This window comes from Sarcophilus harrisii, chromosome 2 (genome assembly GCF_902635505.1).
Source record: "Sarcophilus harrisii chromosome 2, mSarHar1.11, whole genome shotgun sequence".
NCBI classification, from domain to species: Eukaryota; Metazoa; Chordata; class Mammalia; order Dasyuromorphia; family Dasyuridae; genus Sarcophilus; species Sarcophilus harrisii.
In genome coordinates this window covers 422,980,420-423,002,434 of record NC_045427.1, presented here as the reverse complement: position 1 = coordinate 423,002,434, position 22,015 = coordinate 422,980,420, and the positions used below count along the sequence as shown (strand labels likewise).

The 22,015-nt window shown below is 43.3% G+C and overlaps 1 protein-coding gene across 21 annotated transcripts in view; it reads right to left on the bottom strand.

Annotated features, from left to right (window-relative positions):
* The window catches only part of EPB41L1 (erythrocyte membrane protein band 4.1 like 1), a 105,579-nt gene that overhangs the window by 52,086 nt on the left and 31,478 nt on the right, over window positions 1-22,015 (bottom strand). For 18 of the 21 annotated variants that reach the window (XM_031953936.1, XM_031953934.1, XM_031953939.1 and 15 more), the window contains exons 2-5: window positions 5,832-6,040; window positions 3,587-3,751; window positions 2,728-2,832; window positions 620-662 (exon numbers count right to left, since the gene is read on the bottom strand). In XM_031953936.1, coding sequence (XP_031809796.1) covers window positions 620-662; window positions 2,728-2,832; window positions 3,587-3,751; window positions 5,832-6,026 — 508 coding nt within the window. In that variant the 5' untranslated portion in view covers window positions 6,027-6,040. Of the gene's footprint in view, window positions 1-619; window positions 663-2,727; window positions 2,833-3,586; window positions 3,752-5,831; window positions 6,041-13,175; window positions 13,504-22,015 lie in introns of those variants that run through there. The other 3 variants (XM_031953935.1, XM_031953943.1, XM_031953944.1) reach the window with 3 other exon arrangements.

Here is a 22,015-nt window from a genome sequence, read left to right as displayed (position 1 = left end):
AAGTTCATAATATCCTGAAATGACATTATTCTGGGCAGCTTTCATTTTCACAAAGTTTTTCATTATAATGAGTCTAATCCCATCTTTCTACAATTTCTACTGAAAGTCTAGCTCTGCCATTAAATGGGCTGTGTGACATTAAGTCCCTTTCCCTGATCCCCACCTGTTCCTTTGGGGGAATGGTGCAATAACCAATTGAGATAATGGATGTGAAGATCCTTTAAATACCTAAGTTGGCAGGGAGTAGCCAAAGACAAACTCTTCCCTATCTTTGAGCCTCCTCATATATTCACCACTAGAATTTAGTGGATAGAGAATCAAGAGAACTTGAGTTCAGATTCTGAAGTTTCAGATCTGAAATGTACCAATTGTATGATTATAGGCAAATACTTATAATCTCTTTGAGCCTCATTTTCCTAATCTTTAAAATGGGGATATTGATACTTGTACTTATCTTAGAAGATGGTTGTTAGAATCAAAAGTATATGACATGACAAATTACCAAGCTTTGCAAATTTTAAAGGGCTATGTCAGTGTCATTTATCATCATCATCACCACTCTCACCATCACCAACACTCCACCTACCCCACCACAATCTTTGGTCTTTGTTCTACTCACTGCGTATCTGCTTCTTGATTTCCTTGGAAGGGTCCAGCCAGTTCTAAGAGAAGAAAAGAGAGATGCTGAATGAAAGAGCTGGAAAGGAAAGGAAAAAGTAGGACTAAGAAGGGGCCAGATCAAGAAAAAGAAAGGCAGCTATCACTTGTAGATCACAAAACTGGACCTGTTGGCACTGTGAGACTTTTTTCTTAAGGTGCTATAAAGTTTTTTAACCGATCATAGCCTCCTACCAGTCATTCTTTCCTTTTGTCTTATTCTTCCTGAATCAGTTCATTTTCATTATAACCTCATTTTTTCATTCCTCAGGCCAATATTCCCATTTTGACTTTCACTTACCTCCCTTCCCAATCTCAACCTTGTAATTAACCAGTTCAACTCTATCCTGTTCTCTACTTTTAGATCCTTGGTCCTGCTGCCCTGTTACCAGTGAGCCAAAATTCACCCCTGGATTACTTCTACCTTCCACTTCCTTCCTCCCTACTCATATGATCCTGAACAGAGCTGACTGTTGCTTGCAGATTGAGTTCATGGGCCTTTATTCCACGCATCGTGTCCCAACTGATTCTCTTTCTCAACCGCCAGTAGCTGTTCCAAACCATCTCATCTTTCAAGCTTCCCATAGTACTCCTTCCTTTGCAACTGAGGATCTTACTTTGTCTCTAATGAGAAAATAGAGACCATTTGCTGTTAATTGCCCTTTTTTTCCTTTCTACATTTCAAAATATCTTTGAAATATCTCATTCCATCCACCTTTACTCTAGGCTCTAATGAAAAGATGGTCCTTCTTACAAAGCCAATAAATCCTAACTTCTCCCATTTTATTAGACACTATCATCCCCTCAAGTTATCATCCATCTCCCCTCTCTGCCTGGAATTCACTTCCTCTTCCACTTTGTCATTTGGAATCCCTTGTTCTCAAGTGCTACCATTGGAGGCCTTTCTCAATTTCCCCAGTTTCTGGTACCTTCCCACCCTCTCCCATTGTATTCATTATGTATACATCTTATAAATACTCATGTTGTTCTCCTGTATAAAATGTATACCCCTCAAGGCAAGGATCATTTCATTTTTGTCTCTATTTCCTAAGCACTTGGCGTAGTGCCTAGCACATAGTAAGCACTTAATAAATGTTTATTGATTGATTCTTGGAAAAGATAGCATTTGAGTTAGACTTTAAAGGGTGGGTAAGAAAGAATCTGAGCAAACGCAGATTTTAAAATATATATATATATAGTCACTGTGTATTTTCCAGTTCTCCTTCAATGTACATTATACATCTTTCCATATCTCTTTATATTCTTAATATCTGTTACTTTTTAATGGAATAATAATTTTACAGCACATGGTGCACCACAATTTTTTTGACCATTCCCCAATCATTGGACATACAGACTGTGACTTTTTTTTCTCCACATGACAGACAAAATCATTAAGGAATGACTGATATATGTGATGTTGTGACAATATACATTATGTGTATAAGGAACAGCATGAAGTCCAATTTGGCTAGAAATAGAGCCCGTGAAAGAAAATCATGTGTGATAAGCCTAGAAAAACTTTTTTATTAACTGAGCTGGGCAGGAACCTGAAGGAGGAAACTTATCTCCTTCAGCTCCACTTTCCGTACCCCACCCTACAGCAATGAACAACATTCCAGTGCCTGAAAGCATCCCTCACTTTCTCCTCTCAGTGGCTTAGAGCTCTGCTCCTCCCTACTATCAAATGACTACCCCTTCTCCAGACTATTGAGATCGCCCCCTCCCCCCAAAGTAATCTCCCTCCTTTTTTAGCTCCAGAGTTCCTTAGGCCTCCTTTATCAATTCTATTGTGTATAATAGATCTCTTTGTTTGTCTTATCTGCCTCTGGTTGCTACCCTGCCCCCAGCCCCTTCCCAAGAGTTTCGGTGAGCTCCATCCCAGGCCCAACAAGAACACAACACTGCACCATGCATTCGGTGGGCTCCCCAGATATGTTTGCTGAGGGAGTGAATGAGCAAGGAATTGGGGGAATGGAAATGAAGGGGAAAGGGAAAAGGGAGGAGGGGCCTGCTGGGGAGACCCTGAGGAGTCAGGAAGCTCCTAAATCTGGGCCTTAATTCCAGTACCTTCTGGCTGTCTGGGTCACAGAAGGTCAGCCCAAAGTAGTCCTTCTCCAGGAGATTGAGGTGTTCACAGACCAAGTCGAAAAGGACCTGTCCTCGGCCATGTTTCTGTGGACAGAGACATACGGCGTCAGGGAGTCACGAAGTAGGCCACCCAGGTGGTGGGTGGGGGCAGCTATTTCCAGAGTTCCCTGGGTGTGGGCTGCTTCCAGCCAGCTCCAGCCAGCTCCATGGAGCCAGCAGCGAGATGACCCTGAAGGCCCCGTCCACTGTACCAGAGAGCGATCGCCCCCCTCCACTTCAGCCCAAGTCCTGGGGGGCTCCAAGGACACCCGGTAGTGCCAGAGGGACTTCCTCCTTCTCATGATCGTCGCCCAGCCCTTGGTCCCGTCCCCTAGCACCCACAAAGTCCCTCGGGGCTCATCCAGTTGGCAGCGGACATGGTTCTAGAAAGGGCAGATAGGGACAGATAGGAAAAGAGGAAAATGGACTGACTCAGTCTCCTTCTCTAGGATAAAGTGCTAGGTCTGGAATCAGGAAAAGACCAGAGTTCAAATCCAGCCTGAAACACTAGCAACGTGAATCACTTAAGCCTTCTCTCAGTTTCTTCAAACTATAAAATTAGGATCAATAATAACACCTGGGTTATGAGGATCAGTTCTCAAGACGAAATTTGCAAAGTGCTTAGCACAGTGCCTGGGGAGCTCAGGAAATGTGAATTCCCTCTTTTCCCCCTCTCTAGTCCCAGCTTCCCCATCTGTACAGTGGGGAGGCTGGGTCCCTTCCAGAGGGGGTACTGAATCTGCAGCACGATTCCCCTTTCTGCGGGGTCCAGGCCCAGCCTACTATCTCCTGGCCCTACCTCCACCTCGCACTCATATTCCGAGGCATCCAGCAGGGTCACCCGGCAAATGGCACTCTTGAACTTCTTGGCGATCTTCTGGGGAGATTTCTGGGTCTTGCTGGGCGTGGTCCGGTCGGAGAGGCCGTCAGTCTCCACATAATCCTTTTCCTCCATGTCTGGGCCCTGCATATCAGCAGCAACACAAAGGGCTGTTAACACAGTCTCCCAAGGCCCTGGGGAAAGAGGCTTCACCTTCTACCAGAGAGAAAGTACTTTACTGAAGGGCAGGAACTCTTAGCACCAGGAATGCTTAATAAATGTCCTTGGATTAACTGATGGATGGGGAGATAAGCCATAGACTGGGGGTCAGATGTCCATTCCTGACCTTACTCATGATCCACTAAAAGATCCTGAGTAAATCTATCACCCTCCCATGCTTCTATCACTATCTTTGTTAAGTGGGGATAATGATTGCGGCTCATTCTCCCGCCTCCCAGGACCAGTAAAGTGCTTGGCAAGTAGAGCCCTAGCTGGGGAGAGCTTTCTCCACTCACAACACAGAACCAACCCAGCAGGCAAGTCTTGGAGTAGGAAGAGCAGGTTGGTCCTGGGCAATAAATAAGTAATCTCTCAGATCCAAAGCAAGCCTTGTACAGCTCCCTTCTACCAGTGGTCTTCAGCCACCTTCTGAAACTCAGGTTCCCAGCATTTCTGGAGGCAGCCCGCCCCATGGCTGGACATCTTTCTGGTATGAGGCAAAAAATGTGGGCCTGAGCATTCCCACTTTGCTCCTTACTCTGCCCTCTATAGTTAAACTGAATTCCCCTGATTCCTCCTAGTCCACATTCCTTGGGCTAAAAGACAATTAGCATGCCCCGCCTTCCCCCATGATATCTCTTCTCCAGACTTATCCTGCTTAGCCTCAGAAGGCAGAACCAGAATGGGGAGGAATTAGGGCCGGTCCAAAGAACCTGGGTTTCAGCTCACCATAAGGAAGAATGTTTCAAACCTAAACAGTCTAATGATAGGACTAAGTGATCTCAGGAGATGGTGAATTTCCCATCCCAGAACATCCTCAAGTCCAGCCTGGTGACTACTTAGGAGTGATGCAAAAGGGCTTTCTGCTCTTGGGCGTCCTTTCCCCCTCAGAGGTTTCAGCCTCAAGTTTAAGGATTCTTCTGAGTTATAGTTTTTGTAAAGGAAAACATGCAGAACCAAAACATGTGCTAATGCTACATTCTCTCAGTTGTTTACACCTTGGGGGGGAAACCCTGCCTTTGGGATCATTTTGGTCAAAACCCGGCAGAAGATACACAGAGTGGGGGCTAAGACCTCAACTGTCTTATTAATTTGACTTTAAATGTACCCTGATACCATTTTGCCTCTTTAGCCCAGGGATTCTCAAACTTCTTTGCTGACATAGATCCTTTGGCATTCTGCTGAGGCCTATGGACTTATCAGACTAATGTTTATAAATTATAAAATAAAACACCTAGGATTACAAAGGAAACCAATTAGACTGAGACCTAGATATCAAACTATCTTTCTAAAAGCTTTTGGATCTCAGACTCAGAACCCTGTTCTTAAGCAAATATGAGCACTGAAATGGCAGAGACCCTTGTGTTCTCCTTTCTCACCCTTGTTGACATTAAACTGGACAATACAGGGCCTGAAGAACTGAACTGGGCAGAATCTCTTCTACATGCAGGGAGGGACAATGGCCCTGGAGAAAGGAAACTCAGTCTCTCAGTCTCCATGGCCTTTCCTCTTCTGAACCTCAGTTTCATTTTCTGTAAAATGAAATAGTTGGACTTAAACTAAATTAGAGCTCTAAGGTTCCTTCAGATTCTGACATCTGATTCTTTTGTAGTGGGGTATAAATGGTGATGCATGTAAAGTGCTTTAGAAAACCTTAAACTTTTCTATAAATCAGATATTATCACTAGTCCTCACCAATGACACTCTGTGACCTTGGACTTCTACTCTCCAGGTCTCAGTTGCCTTATTTGGGAAAATAGTGACCTCTAGAGCCCCTCCCACCTCTGATCTTCTAGGAATTTAGTTTATTTTCATTGAATTAAGCTGATTTGAATTGTTTCCAGTGACTAGTTCAGGAAGCCAAGGTAGGCAGGCTTGAGGAGAACTGATACACAGAGCAGGAAATGTGTATTTTCAGCATCTCTGCTGGCCATGGGGTTTGGAAGAAGGACCTGTGGCCAGTCCAGCACACAGTAAGGCCCCTTTGGCAACTCAGGACACTCACCTGCTCCGAGTGCCTGGGATCAGGCTGGGTGCCCTGCTTCTCGTTGGAGTTAGCCTCAGGATGGCCAGCAGGGCCCGTGGGGGCTGCAGTGGTGGGGGCCTGAGAGGCTGAGGCTTCAAGCTGCTGTGGGGGCTGGGGTGGAGGGTCTTCCTGTGCTTTCTTCACCTCAGCATCAGGGCCTGTCTCCATTGTCATGGTGACCAGCAAGCCTGGGCAGGCATAAGTGAGGGCACAAGATGGGAGCAAGAGGCATGGGAATGATGGCAAGAGGGACAGGAGGGGCAGGAGCCACAGATGGAAGGAGGGAAAGAGACAGATGGAGGCAGATGGAGAGTCACAGGGAGGGACAGAAAAGACACAGAAACAGGTTAGCAAAGGACAGACCCTTAAGCCGACAGGCAGGACTCCTAGCCTAAGGCCTCTGGGACAGAATGAATGCTTTTCTAGTTCATGGTGACAAGTTCTCCCAGAGGAAGGATAAGGAACCTCATCCTGACAATCAGAGGCCTTGGGTTCTATCAATCCCAGTCCAGTCACTGACTTACTGAGTGACCTTGGCCAAGTTATTTTTCTCCTCAGGGCCTCAGAATTCTCTCTCTAACTGGAGAATAAAGATTTCCTTATGAACTAGCTGTGTAAAAGGTCAGCAATTACTATTCCCTGGCCTGAGAGGACCAAAATTTAGAGGGCTTGACAGCACTCAGTTGACAAGTATTTATTGAGCCCTTATAACTTGGTCAAGCACTGAGGACACAGTGACAGACAAATGCTGTAATGTCCCTGCCCTCAAGGAGCTTACATTCTGATGGGAGAAATACCATGTAAATACTCAGATACAAGACACACAGAGAGTAGCACCAGGGACTAGGAAAGACTTCTAGCTAAAGGTAGGATTTGAGCTGAGTCTTGTTATTTACAACTGGTAAGTCACCATTCATAGCAGCTTGTCTTGTACCTCACAGCCCTCCCATTAGAGCCTCAACATCCATAGCACAAGCACCCTTCCTTCTTCACCAGTCCAGAGCCACAGCACCCTTCTCCCAGGGCTCATTTTCACACTTCCTTTCCCAGCCGTGCAACTGGGGCACTAGAGTCTAAACTCTCTGAGAGTGACTGTACCCACAAGTGCTGGTCTTATTACACAGACAAGTCCTTCTCCCCATCCCCATTCAACTTAATATGGCCACAGCGGCTAGTTACGGCTCTGGGCCTGGTGGTTAAGGGTGGGGAGAGGGAATCAGAAAAAGGATATGGTAATATTAAGTAAAGTGACAGATTTTCCCAACAGCCCTATTTGGTCCCATCTACTGACCCTACGTGGTGCTCTCCATGGCAACTTAGAAAGGAAGGGATATAGCTCTTTACTACCAAGTTTGGCTCTTTCTATTCATGGCTGGACTCTCTAATTTCTAAGTTTGTACCCACCAGCCAAAATAAAAGGTCCATCTCTCAGTCTCATCCAAAAATAGCCTTCACACTTCACATTTCAGACTAAAGTCTGGTTTCAGGTTCATTCTCATTCTGTGGCCAGTCTGTTTTTTCCACAGGGACAGAACTAACACTCTCGCTTCTCTTTGACCCTCACTTTTCCTAAGGCCTGTGGCTGGGCACATATATCAATCCAACAGCATTTTCCACCATCTTGCTATGGGTGCCCTCAGTGAAAGAAGGATAAGTTCTTTGAAACAACCGTCCCTCCTTACATCCCCATCCATACACGCCTTAAATGGCACATTAATTACAACTGTCCAGCCTTTAGACTACCATATAAGTGAATATGAAATGTTGGTTCAACTGGATAGAAGTCAAACTTTCATACAACCTCATAACCGGGAACTCTTGTCAACAACAACCCCAAGACCTAGACTCTTCAGTGAAAGATAAGTTTGAACCTAGAACTCATGGTTAACCCATAAACATTTCTTTGTACTTCAATGTGACAGAGAGAACCAAATTAGCAGATAACTGGGGAAACCGCCAAATTTATTTTGTAAAGATGTAGCAATATATCAATAAATGAATAACTGAGACTCAGGCTACCCAATCCTGTCCAATTTCCACTCTAGACAGGATGGGAAAAATTAATATACATTTATTCAATAGACTTTTATTAAGCTACCACTTTCTAGGCACTAAAAATACAAAAAACATCCATCCTTTCCCTCAAACAGTTTGCATTCTACATTTCACAAAAATAACCTTGATGTCCTAAATAACATAAAGTCTCTCTACTCCACAACTTAGGATGAGAAAGTAGCCTCAGTCACTAAAGAAATATGTTCTAGACTGTAAGCTCCCTGAAGACAGGGTTCAACTGTTCTTCACCTTTGCCTCTTCCACTTAGTCTTGCAGAATTGCTTTTATTCAGTTGCTTTTCAGTTGTGTCTGATTTTTTTGTGACTCCATTTGAGCTTTTCTTGGCAAAGATACTGGAGCAGTTTGCCATGTCATTCTTCAGCTCATTTTACAGATGAGGAAACCGAAGCAGACATAGTTAATGACTTGCCCAAGGTCACACAGCTAGTACTTGTCTGAGGCCTGATTTGAAATCAGGAAGATAACTCCTGACTCCAGGGTCAGAATTCTACCCACTACTTCGTTTAGCTGCCTCTGGAGAAAGTAAGTGATTAGTATAAATGATGAGACCACATTTCTAATAAAAACAAATCTAAAATTTCCCCTAGAACCCAGAAAATTGTCCAACAGGACAAGAGAATAATCAATGTTGAACCAGCCTAGGAAGACCAGCTATATGCGCTTAGTAAAGCTGTGAATTGGTCTAACTATTAGAAAAGCAATTTGGAGATATTCTCAGAAAATGATTAATATGCCCATACCCTTTAACCCAGATATTCTACTATTGGACATATGCCTCAAGGCAGTAATTTCTTTTTTACTTCCTCAAGGAAGTAAAAGGTAAAACATAAAGGTCTCATAGTCACCAAAATACCTATAGTAGCAAAGAATTAGGAGGAAAGAATATGTCCAATTACTAGGTAAACCAATTGTGGTATATGAATGTAATGGAATATTACTGAGAAATGGCAACCATTGAGGAGCACAGGAAGACTTGTAAGAACTGATGCAGAGTGAAGCAAGCAGAGCCGGGACAACAATGTACACAATGACTATAAGATAAATGGAAAGCACAACAAAGCCACAGTTGAAACTCAAAGCTGTGAAATTATGACCATGCTTGCCTCCAAAAAAGAGATTAAAAAGGTCCTTTCCTCTCTGCCTGGTAGGGGGATGGGGCAACAGAGAACTATAATGTGGAACACAGTAGATAACATCAGTCTCTTTCAATGTACTGGTTAATTGTGCTGAACTGTTGGGTTGTTTTTTTTTCCTCATTTGTATTCTTTATTTTAAGGAATAGCTGTCTGGGAAAGAGAGGTGGTGTATCCTGAGAAATGAGGGTAATGCAAAAAAAGAGAGAGAGAGAAAGAGAGAGAGAGATACCAAAACCAACGTTTATTTAAAAAATAACGGTTCCTATTTATATTGTGTTTCACATATGTAAATCTTCTTTGCTTCTCTTGACAACTTTGTGATGTTAGGTGGCAAAATCATTATTCCTTTTTTAATTTGAGGAAAATGTAACCCAGGTAAAAGAAAAGATTTGCTTAGGGTGGAAGAGCCAAACTGAGACAGAAACTCGGATCTGCTAACTCCAAGGTCACTGCTCTCATGACAAGGTGCTGCATTGGCCATGTGGTATGGCACAGAGAAGCAGCAGAGGCTGATGGAGGAGCTCTGGACTTGAAGCCGGTCCACCAGAGTTCAAGCCTGCCTCCTCCAAGAACTCCCGGGGTCAATCTGGTCAAGTCATTCCTCTCATTCTAAATACAGTGTTCTTTTCTCTAGGTCCATAATCAAAAGAAGCAGCTGTTACACGCGATAAGGGCTGCCTCTTCTGCTGAGACAGAACGCAAGCCAGAGCTTAGTACCTCTCTCCCCCAGACCCCTGCCCCTTCCGAAATCCCACAGGCCTCCCAAGTCTCCATCTTCCAGCCTCACCCGGGCCATTACAAAGCCCCTCTACTGTTCTTCCCTGCCTTAAGTCTTTCTCTACTACACTCCACATCACACAGAGTGGACAAAATGGTTTATGTGTCAGACCATGTCACTCCCCTACTCAATAAACTGCTCTGTCTCTCTATTGCCTCCAGGATAAAATTATCTTCTCTGTATTTCCTTAAATCCTTCACAATCTACCTCTAACCAGGTCAAATAGGCTTTCTTGCTCTTCTTCCTCCACAGCACCCCACCTCTTCTTTCTATGTCTTTGTACCGACTGTTTCCCATCCCTAAAATGTACTCCCTCCGCCTCCCCCTCACAGAATCCTCTTCTTTCTTCCTTCAGGTCCTGACTCAAGTTTTATCTTCGATGGAAAGTCTCCCTCGATCCCCCTCCTTCCCTAATTTATTTTGTTTTGTTTTTTAAATTAAATTAAATTAAATTATTCATATGTGTTTATTGTGTAAATGCTTGTATACACACAAGAAGACATGTTGTCATCCCTGATAGAATGTGTCAGGAGCACAGGGATGATTTCATCTTTGTCTTTGTACCCTGAAATGCTAGCTAATTATAGCTAACATTTACATAGATAGCACTTGAAGGGTTGTAAAGAGCTTTCTACCCAAGTGTATAGATGTACAATCTCCTAACTTCTCAGAGCACATTTATAAATGCTTATTGATTGAAAAGGAATGCACTCTCCCTACTTTCGGGCAAATGTTCCCCATTATTACCTAGGAGGGGACAAGGATGATAGATAGTATCTTATGCTAGTCATCATCTTAAACCACATGAGATGTTACCCCCACGTGCTGGCTCAATACAGAGAAGCCCCCCAGACACACAGCACATATTAGGGTTTGGTTAAGCACCAAATAACATAGAGGGGTCTGGACAATATGCTTCTACATTTGATCATATAATTTTGAGCTGGAAAAAAACCTTAGAAATTACCATCTACTTCTCTCATTTCATACATTTTCAGAGATCCAGACGGAGGTGAGCTGTTCAAGGTCACATGGGGAATAGAAATAAGCAGAGCTGAGGGTCAAACACCTATCTGCTGCTGTTTTATCTTACGTGTGTCTCAACAGTGACCATCATAAGGACTGTAATTAATACTATATTGTTACATTGCCAACCTCACATTTGTATATCTCCATCAAACGATTAATAACACAATAAATCACATTTAAGACATAAATTACACATATTACCTTATTTGAGCCTTATGATAATCCTGTGAGATACTGTTATTATTATCTTTAATTCATAAATGAGGAAATCAAGTTAGGCGAATTACTCAGGGTCACCTGGTTAGTGTCTGAGAGAGAATTCAGACTCTATACACAACATTGCTTAGATGACCATGCACATAACCCTCAAGACCTTTTTCTTCATCTGAGAAGACAAAGCTTTGTAAACCTTAGAGCTCTACAGAAATGGGGCTTAATATTATTTGAGTTTTGTTACATGGAAAGAACACTAGGCTGGGAGTCTGGAGACCTAGAGTCTAAACCCAACGCTTATCTGTTAACTCTGTACGTGGAGCACTTCTTTGGGCCTTGATTTCTTTTTCTGTGAAATGGGGACAATCATTCTCACACTGCTTGCCTCACAGGGATGTCTGGGATGCTGAATGGGAAACTTGGAAAAAATATAACAAGTTCTACCAATACCAGGAATGACACTTCAGCAGCTGGTAAGCTCAAGTCTGCCAGGCAAAGGGGCTCAGGGCTGGGCCCGGATACTGGGCAGCACCCATCTATTCCCAGGCCAAAAGTCCCCATGGGGAGGAGGTTGGCACATACTGGCTCTAGTGCAGGCTCCATCTGGCCATGGGCACACAGCCTCCTCTGTTATCTTTGGTTCAGGGCTAAGGACACTGAACTCTCCCGCTGGACTGCTCTGGGGGACTACCCTTGGCCTTTTAAGGGCCCTACCACTGACCCTTTTTTGGGGGGAGGGGGATCATTTCTGGGAGGGGCAAAGCTGGCTCCACCCAACATGCAGGAGACTATAGGAGAATCTGCCTTTCCCAGAGGTCTTCATCTTTGAGAGAAAGGAGAGACAGAGAGAAGATTGGGGGGGAGGAAGGAGGAGGGAGAGGAGGGGGAGAAAGAGAGAAAGAGTGGGAGGAAGAAGAGGAGAGGAAGAGAGAGAGGGGAGAAGAGAGAGAGACAGGGAGACAGAGAAAAGACAGAAAAAGAGAAGAGAGAAGAGACACAGAGAGAAGACAGAAAAGAGGGAGAGAAGAGAGAAAGAAAGAGGGGGGAGAGAGAAAGAGGGAGGAAGAAAGACACAGAGAGTGAGAGAGAGGGAGATAGGAGATAGAGAAGAGACAGAAGAAGAGAGAAGAGAGAAGAGACGGAGAGAGAAGAGAGAAGAGACGGAGAGAGAAGACAGAAAAGAGGGAGAGAAGACAGAGAGAGAAAGAGAGAGACAGAGAGCACTCAATCAAGCAAACCTGAGATTGAACCCAAAGATGCCATATGGTGGGGGAGTGCTAAGGGCAGAGTCTGAGGTCCTTGCAGGAAAAACAGACTGGTTAAGAGAAGCCTGACTGACTGGCAAAGCCTGAATGGCAAAATTAGAGCATGCCAGAGCTTAATGATTATTTCATCTAATCCCATCAGAACTAGCACTGAAATGCCAGGCTACCAATTCCAGCTCCAGTATTCTTTCCACAACCATATCAATAGCCCCTACCAACTCCATCAGTCCTCCTTATTCTGTGCCCCTTGATAACCCATGTGGGGTCCCTAACCAACCACCTCCCCCACCAAGTACTGGGACCAAGGTCCAGCCAAGGAGGAGCACAGGAAGACCCAGTGTGAAATAGAAAGTAAAAGAGAAGGAAGGAAGAGGATTGAAAAGGACTCACCCCGAGAAAGAAGGGAAAGATAAAGGGGGAAGGGATCCTGGGAGGGCTTAGGCCTGCAGACCCACTGGGGTCAACATAAAATGAAATTCTTAGGACGCAGGAGCCAGATTACTCTTGAGTTTCTGAACCTTTAATATGAAGGACAAGACCTAGGGAGCACAGCCCTAGCCAGGCTTGGTTCCAGACCCGGGCTCCATCAGGAGAGTAAGGACCCCCTCCAATCTTCCCCACTTGCAGGAACTCTAACCCAGCGCACGCAAGAGATGGACAAGGGGACTGGGAAACAGAAAGTAAAGGGCAGAAAATTCTACCCCCTCCCCCACAGCCAGCAAACTCCAGCCTCCCCTCACGCTCCCTCCAGAGCCTGCAGGCCCACTGGGGATCCCATTTGCTTACTCACAGCAAGTCACCTCCCCAGCTGGGCCATCATTCCTACCTGGGGCTGGGCCCTCCCCATCCTGGGAGGGGAGGGGAAAGACCTCTTGGCTCAGTTCTCCTCCAGGGCTGGGGGCTGCCCCTGCTTGAGGGTGGGAGAGGAGGGGAGCTCCCTCTGCAGAGAGGCTCGGCGCTCAGACACCCCCGCTTGCTCCCCGATCACTGTTCCCCCACTGGCGGGGAGGGTGATTGATGCTGACTGCAGTCGCAGCAGCTCAGCCTGCTCAGGGAGCTGGGCGATGTGCCCGCAGCCCACAGCCCTGGGGGCCTGGTGCTGGACACGCTGCCAACCTTTCCCCTCCCTCCCACCTCCCCCCATCCCCGGCTCCGCAGGCACTTGATGGCCCAACCCAGCCCAGCCCAAAGGGAAGCTGGCCACGTGCAGGCTGCATCAGCTCTGTGATCTGACTTTCTACCCTCCTTCAGAGCTCTGACTCTCTATCTTCCTCCACAGCTCCTTTAATCTCATTCTGCCTCTCCCATCTCAGGATCTGAAGATCTCTCAGAATCATTTGGAACGGACTTCAGCAGTGCGCCGTCTCCTTAAACGGCTCCCTGTCTCTCTCCTCCGTCTCTCTGCCTCCCACCCAGAAAATCCCACAGTAAGAATAAAAGTCACCTAGTACTTCACGCCCCTACTGCCTTTCTCTGCTGGTCTCCTTTTCTTTTATCTCTCTTCTTCCTTTCTGAAGTTCTGTCCCACTGAGTTCTGCAGGAGCCCTGCAGGAAGGGGTGGGAGAAGCTTTGAATCACTCTTTATGACTCACCCTCATTGCTACTACAATCCCACCTGGGACGCGAGGCCCCGGGTCCCCAAGCACTCATCCCACTCCCTCCAACTCCTTCCAACCTAAGCAAGCTGCACTTGGAGCCTACAAATCCCCCAGACATCTAGGAAGGGACACAGCAGCTGGGTAAAGCTGGGCCCAAGCCCTTACAAGCCCCCTCTCGCCTCTGGGGGCTTCTCTGAAAGATCACTGCCCTCCTTCCTTCAACCAACCCCTCTTTCAAAGTTTTGTCCAAGTTCTAGGAAGCCTTTCCCAACTAATTCTCCTTCCTGAGCTCTAATTACACCACCAAGGTATTGCTGAAAGGCATTTGAGTCTCACAACAGCCTTGTGAGGCTGACTAGGTAAGCATCATTCTCTCTATTTTACAGACATTTTAAAAAATTTACTTTATTAATTCTATTTTATTTACACTGGGACTCAGAGACAAGTGACTTGACTAAGGTCATACAGCAAGGTAGTAATAATGGTCTCTTGACTCCCAATCCATTATACTAGACTGAGAGTAATAAGGGCAGGAGAACCACCTTCCTCATCCTCAAAAATGTCTTGGGTTCCTTTTCTGGGTTCAACAACGAGCCTAACAGAAGGCACTGAATGAAGGGAGGGGAGGATGAGGATGTGTGGTATACAAGCCAGGTGGGTGTTCAAGGTGTGTTTACAATGAAGACAGAAGTGTTTTCATGAATAAACAGAGAAACAAGGCTGGGTTGGGCTTCTCCCTACCCCCTCCCAATATGCTTTCAAGCTTTTGCTCGTTTTATTCCCTTTCTTTCATCTTCTGTGTCTCTCCAGCTCCTTTCATGACCCAGAGCCCCACTTCCTTCTTTTTCTCATTCACTCTCAGAATCGTGAATGAGCACTCAATTGGTCTGTCTCATTTCTTGAAGGGAAATAAGGTGCAGAAACACAGATTCAGAGACTGAATCTCTGATTCATCTTCCTGATGAATCCATATGATTGTCCCTGATCACCCATGTTTCACGTCCTCAGAGCCACCCATGTCTCCTCCCTTTCCCTCACTTCACCATATCCAGTTAGTTATCTCCATCTTTGTTCAGGCCCTCATCAATGAAACTTCTATCATAGCCTCCATTCTCTACCCTCTCCAATCTTTCACAAAGACCAGAGAACCACAGATTGATTCAACCTAGCAAGGAATCTTGGAGGTTGGTTAGTCCAAGCCCTTCCTTTTTAATTAACAAAGCTTAGAAAAATCAAGTGCCTGTATAAGGTGGAAGCTGAACCCAGCTCATGTGAATTAATTCAAATCCAGTATTTTTGCCAGTACATCTGCCCCTAAAAAGTCTATCTTCCTAAGGCACAAATTTGACCAGGTTGCTTTCTTACTAAATAATCCCTCAAAGACTTCCCATTCTGACAGGATAGAATATAAACTCCTTGGTCTAGAGTTTAAGCCCTTTCACAATATGGCTCTCACTCACTGCCTTATCCAAGAGTCCCTCCTTCACAGATTCCTATTTCAGCCAAGATGAACCACTAGCAAGTCTTCAAATTCCATCTCTGCCTGTCACTTTTGTGCACTCACAGAATTTTTCAGAGTTGGAAAAGGCCTCAGTGGCCATCTAATCTGACACACACTCAAGAAAAATCCCCACTATTGTCACTGTTTAGTCATGACTGACTTTTTGTGATCCCATCTGGGATTTTCTTGGCAAAGATACAGGAGAGGTTTGCCATTTCTTCTCCAGCTCATTTGACAGATAAGGAAACAGAGGCAAATAGGGTTAAGTGACTTGCCCAGGATTACAGAGCCAGTGAACGTCTGAGGCCAGATTTTAACTCAGAAAGATGAGTCTTCCTGACTCCAAAGTCGGAGTTTGTACACCATGGTGTCACCTAACTGCCCTCGCTACCACACACCCAACAAGTGGTCATTATTTAGACTTTGTTTGAAGATCTCCAAGGATGCATTACTCCCTGAAGCAATCTATATCCCTTCTTAAGAGTTCTAATCTTTAGTTAAGTTGGGGGTTTTTGTTTTTGACATCAAACCACAGTTGCTCTCAACTTATGAGATCCCTCCTCTATAAAGCATTCTCCTCTTTACCCTCAATTTTTTTTATATTATAGTTATTTGCATATGTTTATGGACAGCTCAGCTAGGTGGCACAATGGACAGCTAGAGTTCCTGGCCTGGAGTCAGGAATACCAGATTTAAAATCCAGTCTCAGACACTAACTGTGTGACCTTGGACAAATCACTCTTTGCCTCAGTTTCCTCATGTAAAATGAGCTGGAGAAGGAAATGGCAAATCACTCTGGTATCTCTGCCAAAAAAAACCCAAATGGGGTCACCGAGTCATACACAACTGAAATGGCTGAATAACCAAAATACTTATTTCTGGACATGTTGTAATGTCACAGCATAATAGAAACTCCTGGTGTCAGGGGATGATTTGTTTTAATCCTTGAATCCACAGTCCTTTTGCAAACAGGGAGACTAAGAGAAAAGAGGAACTGGATCTGTCATTTCATTGGCATGTGAATTCCCCTTTGAGGAAATCTCCTTTACTAGTAAAGGTTGGCCTTCCTCTGAGACCAGAGCCCAGGTCTTCTTGTCACCATCCAATATTCTACACTACTCCTTTGTCTAATATGGAGCAGACCCTAAGAAAATGTTTGGAGAATGCTGTTGAAGTGGACTTAGGTAAATCCCTTTGTTTCTCTGGAAACCTGTAAATTAAAGGTTTTGACCTAAATGATAGTTAAAATACTTTCACAGATTTATGAATAGGAAGGGTCCCCAAGCATTCCTCCAACCCTACCCATTCCCTAAAAAAATACCACCAACAAATGTCATCCAACCTGTCCTTGAAAACCTCCAACAAGGGGGAATTTGTCTTTGTCGTTCAATTGTATCCGATGCTTTATGATCCCATTTGGGGTTTGCTTGGCAAAGAGACTGGGGTGATTTGCCATTTTCTTCTCCAGTTCATTTTACAGAGGAGGAAACTGAGGCAAATACATTTAACTAGATTTGAAATCAGGAAGGTGAATCTTCCTGATTCTAAGTCTAGTGTTTGGGGAGCCATCTAGCTCCCCAAAGTGGGAACTCATTACCTCCCAAACAAGCCAGTCCAATTTTGAATAGTTCTAATTGGAAGGAAGTTGTCTTTTTTTCCCCTGACAGCAAGCCAAAATTTCCCCTCTTTTCAATTTTTGCTTCTTACTCTGCCCTCGGAGATTATACACAGCAAGGAGAATCCCTCTCGCACAGCCCTTCAAATACTTGAAGATGACTTCCTGTTCCCCTGAATCTTCTTTTCTATAGGATAAATATCCCCATTTCTTGCAAAAGATCCTCACATGATAAAAGACTGACGGTCCTTTTACATTCTGGTTACTTCTTAACTTCTCTGGGCCTTCTGAGACCTAAACACAATATCCCAAATGTGGTTAGACTAGAGTAAAGAATGATTATTATCTCCTGATAGCTGGAAGCTATATCTTTCTCAACCCAGCCCAAGAATGCAGTGACTTTTTTGGCTCTTATGTTACATTGCTGACTCATTGAGATAGCAGTCTATTAAGAATTCCAGATCTCTTTCAGAAAAGCCACAAAGTGCTGTCTAACCAATCTTCCCTTAGATTATATTTGTGAAGTTGAGTTTTTTAATTCAAATATAAACTTTATATTTATCTCCATTGAAGTTCATCTCATTCAATTCAATTCAATGCTCTAGTATCTCAAGATCCTTTTGGATCTTTATTAACCAATGTTAGCTAACTCTCCAAGCAAATTGAACATGGTATCCATGCTTTTATCCAGCATTCTCCCTCGGCTCTGGAAAATTACCTAATGTTTACTTTCTAAGTGTTCTGCATTTGCTTATAAGCGTACATGTTGTTCTCCCTCTCTCCCACTCAATAGATGTAAGCTACTTGATGACAGGAACAATTTTATTTGGTCTTTGTATGCCCTGCACCTAACCACTTAAAAAATGCTTGTTGGATGAATGATGACAATAATTTTTAACAGATGTCACCATATTGAATACTCTAATCTCCAAACTCAGTGGAATGAATAAATTTCAAAATATAGAGACCTAGTGGTAGACACAAAGGCCATGTGGGAAGAAGATGAAGTACATATCATCTCCATCGTCCCATCTGGTAGTGGAGCTGTCCCTACTGACATGTTCTGAGCTTAGAGAACAGGAATTTACAACACAACTGTTTCATTTGATTACAAGAAGCAATTACTTTATTCACCTGCTCTATGGTCCACAGAACATTAAATATAAAAAAGTAATAGGATAGTAACGTATCCCATGATAATTTCTCTCTGAATCCCATCAAATAAGATAAAAATGAAATGATAATAATAATACATGAAAGATTTGTGATTACTCTGGAGAAAACACTATTTATTCAAGGTAGATCACTTCTACACCCCTTAGCTCAGCCCATTGACTGGCACACTGGAAGCACTTAGTAAATAATTATTGAATTTAACTGATTGACCTTAGTAAAACAGTTTCACGCACTGTTTTGGTAGAAAAATTCACAATCTTATGCTCAACCTGGGACAGCTAGGTGGCCCAGAGAACAGAGTATTGGACCTGGAGTCAGTAAGATTCATCTTCTTGAATTCAAATCTAGCCTCAGACTCTAGCTATGTGATCCTGGACAAGTCACTTAAGCGTGTTCATCTCAGCTTCCTCATTTGTAAAACGATTTGGAGAAGGAAATGGCAAACCACACCAGAACCTTTGCCAAGAAAACTCCAAATGGGGTCACAAAGGCTTGACACAACTAGAAAAACAACAACAAAGTGGCCAGTCTTCTGCTGGTATGCTGCTCTGTTTTAGACTAGAAGCATCCCAGCTGGACATAATGTTCTAAGGTTTGTATTCTACAGATATTACACTCAGGAACCCAGGGTCACCTCACATTACTACCTTGCTTGATATTACAAAGTAATATCTCACAGTAGTATTGGGAAGGAAAGCAGAAACCATGATCCTTGTGTGTGTTTTTTTTTTTTTTTTTAATTTAATAGCTTTTTATTTACAGGTTATATGTATGGGTAACTTTACAGCATTAACAATTGTCAAACCTCTTGTTCCAATTTTTCACCTCTTACCCCCACTCCCTCCCCCAGATGGCAGGATGACCAGTAGATGTTAAATATATTAATATATAAATTAGATACACAATAAGTATACATGACCAAACTGTTATTTTGCTGTACAAAAAGAAACAGACTCTGAAATATTGTACAATTAGCTTGTGAAGGGAAATCAAAAATGCAGGTGGGCATGAATATAGAGATTGGGAATTCAATGTAATGGTTTTTAGTCATCTCCCAGAGTTCTTTCACTGGGCATAGCTGGTTCAGTTCATTACTGCTCCATTGGAAATGATTTGGTTGATCTCCTTGCTGAGGATGGCCAGGTCCATCAGAACTGGTCATCATATAGTATTGTTGTTGAAGTATATAATGATCTCCTGGCATGATCCTTATTTTTAAGGAAGCACTGAAGGCATCTTAGCCTTAGAGCAAAAAAAAAAAAAAAAAATTGCCTACAATCACACAGCTAAGAACTGGGATTGGGACTCAATACTCTCAAGTCCCCTCTTTGTCCTAACCAAATTACTGAGCCAGTTACAGCCTAGTGTTTCACTTTAGGAACCTTAGTATTTTTTCTTTCTACCTATTGCTCACCTGACCATGATAATTTATACAGATTCCCTATGTACTAGACAGTTTTGAAGAATGTTTTTTTTTTAATCTTTTTATTTTATTTTTTCTTATAGTAGCTTTTTTTTTCCCGAGATACCTGCAAAGAGTTTTCAACATTCACTCTTGCAAAACCTTGTGTTCCATATTTTTCTACCTTCCTCCCCTAGACAGCAAGTAATTCAATATAGTTAAACATGTGCAATTCTTTTAAACCTATCTCCACAGTTATCATGTTGCCCAAGAAAAATCAGATCAAAAAATGAAAAAAAAAAAAAGAAAACAAACAAACAAACAAACAAGCTAGCAAACAACAACAACAACAAAAGGTGAAAATCACTAGACAGTTTTGAAACCCACTCCACAAGTGAAGGCTAATTTCCAAACCAAGGCAGACCCTGTATACAAATGGAGGCTGTGGCTCCTACCAGAACTGATCTTTCCTTTTCCCTACTTGATGGATGCATCCATCTTTAAGCTGCTGCCCCAGCCCTGTCTGACTAAGCAATGTATCGATTTCCAGATGCTTTCCACGTGGGATGTGCATGGCCTTCAATATATTTTTTTCATTTAAATCTGCACTGGAAGTGTTCTGTCTTTTCTGTGTTTATGTGGAGAGAGGAAGTAGACCACAGGTGCTGGATGAGCTATCACTTATGAGATACTGGTAATTTCAAAAGATCACAGAATCCTCTATCTAAAGCAGGTGAATTACATTTTTTACTTCAATACAATTGCTTTCCTTTGCAATCCCAATTATTTTATTTTATGCATATAAAAATGTTATCCTGAGAAAGGGTCCATATGCTTCACCAGACTGTCAAAGGGGATCCAAGGTCTAATCAGAAGTGATTCAGTTTATCTAGTCTAAGATCAACTCATTTTACAGATGAAGAAACTGAAGTCCACTGAAACTAAGGGACCTATTCAAGATAATACAAACTCAACTTCACAAGCCCTCAGGCTTGTCCAAGCATCAAAAGCTATGATCTGATTCAAGACCCCTGACTTCAGAGCCAGTAGTCTTTCTACTATACCACCATGACTTCTTGTGTGTTGACTTGTTTTGTTTCTTTGCATTTTTAAATTTCTTTGTTACAAAAGAAGATTGGGGGAAAGAAATTTTTTGGGAAATTGATCTTCTTCTCTCTGGGCTTCAGTTTCCTCCTGTGTAAAATGAGACTGTTAGAACGGGGTAGTATGGACGAAGCTAGAGGATCTCAAAAGTCTTTTTGCTCTGAATGTTGTGATTCTCAATGAGAGAACAAGGGTTTGAAATAAAGGTCTCAATGCCGGGCCCAGGGTTTTTTCCATAATGCTATCCAGATCCTTAAAGGATAGTTTCATCTCTCTAATGATGGTGGTGGTAGTCAGAGGGGGAAGAAGACAAGAGAGGGAAGGGGGAAGTTAGCAAAAAGGGACCCAGGAGTCTGTATCCCAAGGAAATCATAAAAAAGGGAAAAGGACCCACATGTGCAAAAATGTTTGTAGCAGCCCTTTTTGTGGTAGCAAAGAATTGGAGAAGGAGTGGATTGTTAGGTAATGGAATATTATTGTTCTATAAAAAATGATGAACAAGGTGATTTTAGAAATCTGGAAGGATTTACATGAACTGATGCCGAGTAAAACAAGCAGAACCAGGAATACATTGTATGCAATAGTAGCAAGAATGTTCAATGATCAACTATGAAAGGCTTGGTTCTTCTCAGTGTTTCAGTGAGCCAAAGCAATCCCAATAGATTTTGGACAGAAAATGCCATTTGCATCCAGAAAAAAGAACTAAGGAGACAATGTAAATCAAAACATCCTATGTTCACTTCTTTTTTATCTCTCCCATGATTTTTCCCTTTTGCTCCGATTTTTCTCTTCCAACATGATTCATAAAGCAATGTATATTAATTTTTTAAAAATTACTACCAAAAAAAAAAAAAGGGGGGGGGGAGACCCAGGAATGGGGTTTTACTCCTGCCTTAGCTACTAACTCATTATGTGATCTCGAGGAAATATCTTCTCTGGATCTCTGTTTCCTCCTCTATGAAACGGGGAGATTGGACCGGATAGTTGGCTAGAGATTTTTCTACTTTGAGGGTTGCTAACCAACCATGAATCCCCCATAAATCCTAACACATTCAAAAGAAGTTTTGTCTAAAATCAAAGACCCATTGGGTTCAGACAGGAACTATTTTTAGCAAATAATTAGTGGGACCAATGGCCTGAGTACCTCCTACTCTCTGCTCCTCCATCTTTGATGAGTCACAGCCTAAGCTCTGAGCTGATACAGCACAAGTCCAGGGTTATTCGAATTAGATGGCAGGGCCGGGGACCTGTCCCAGGAGCTGACTGTGGC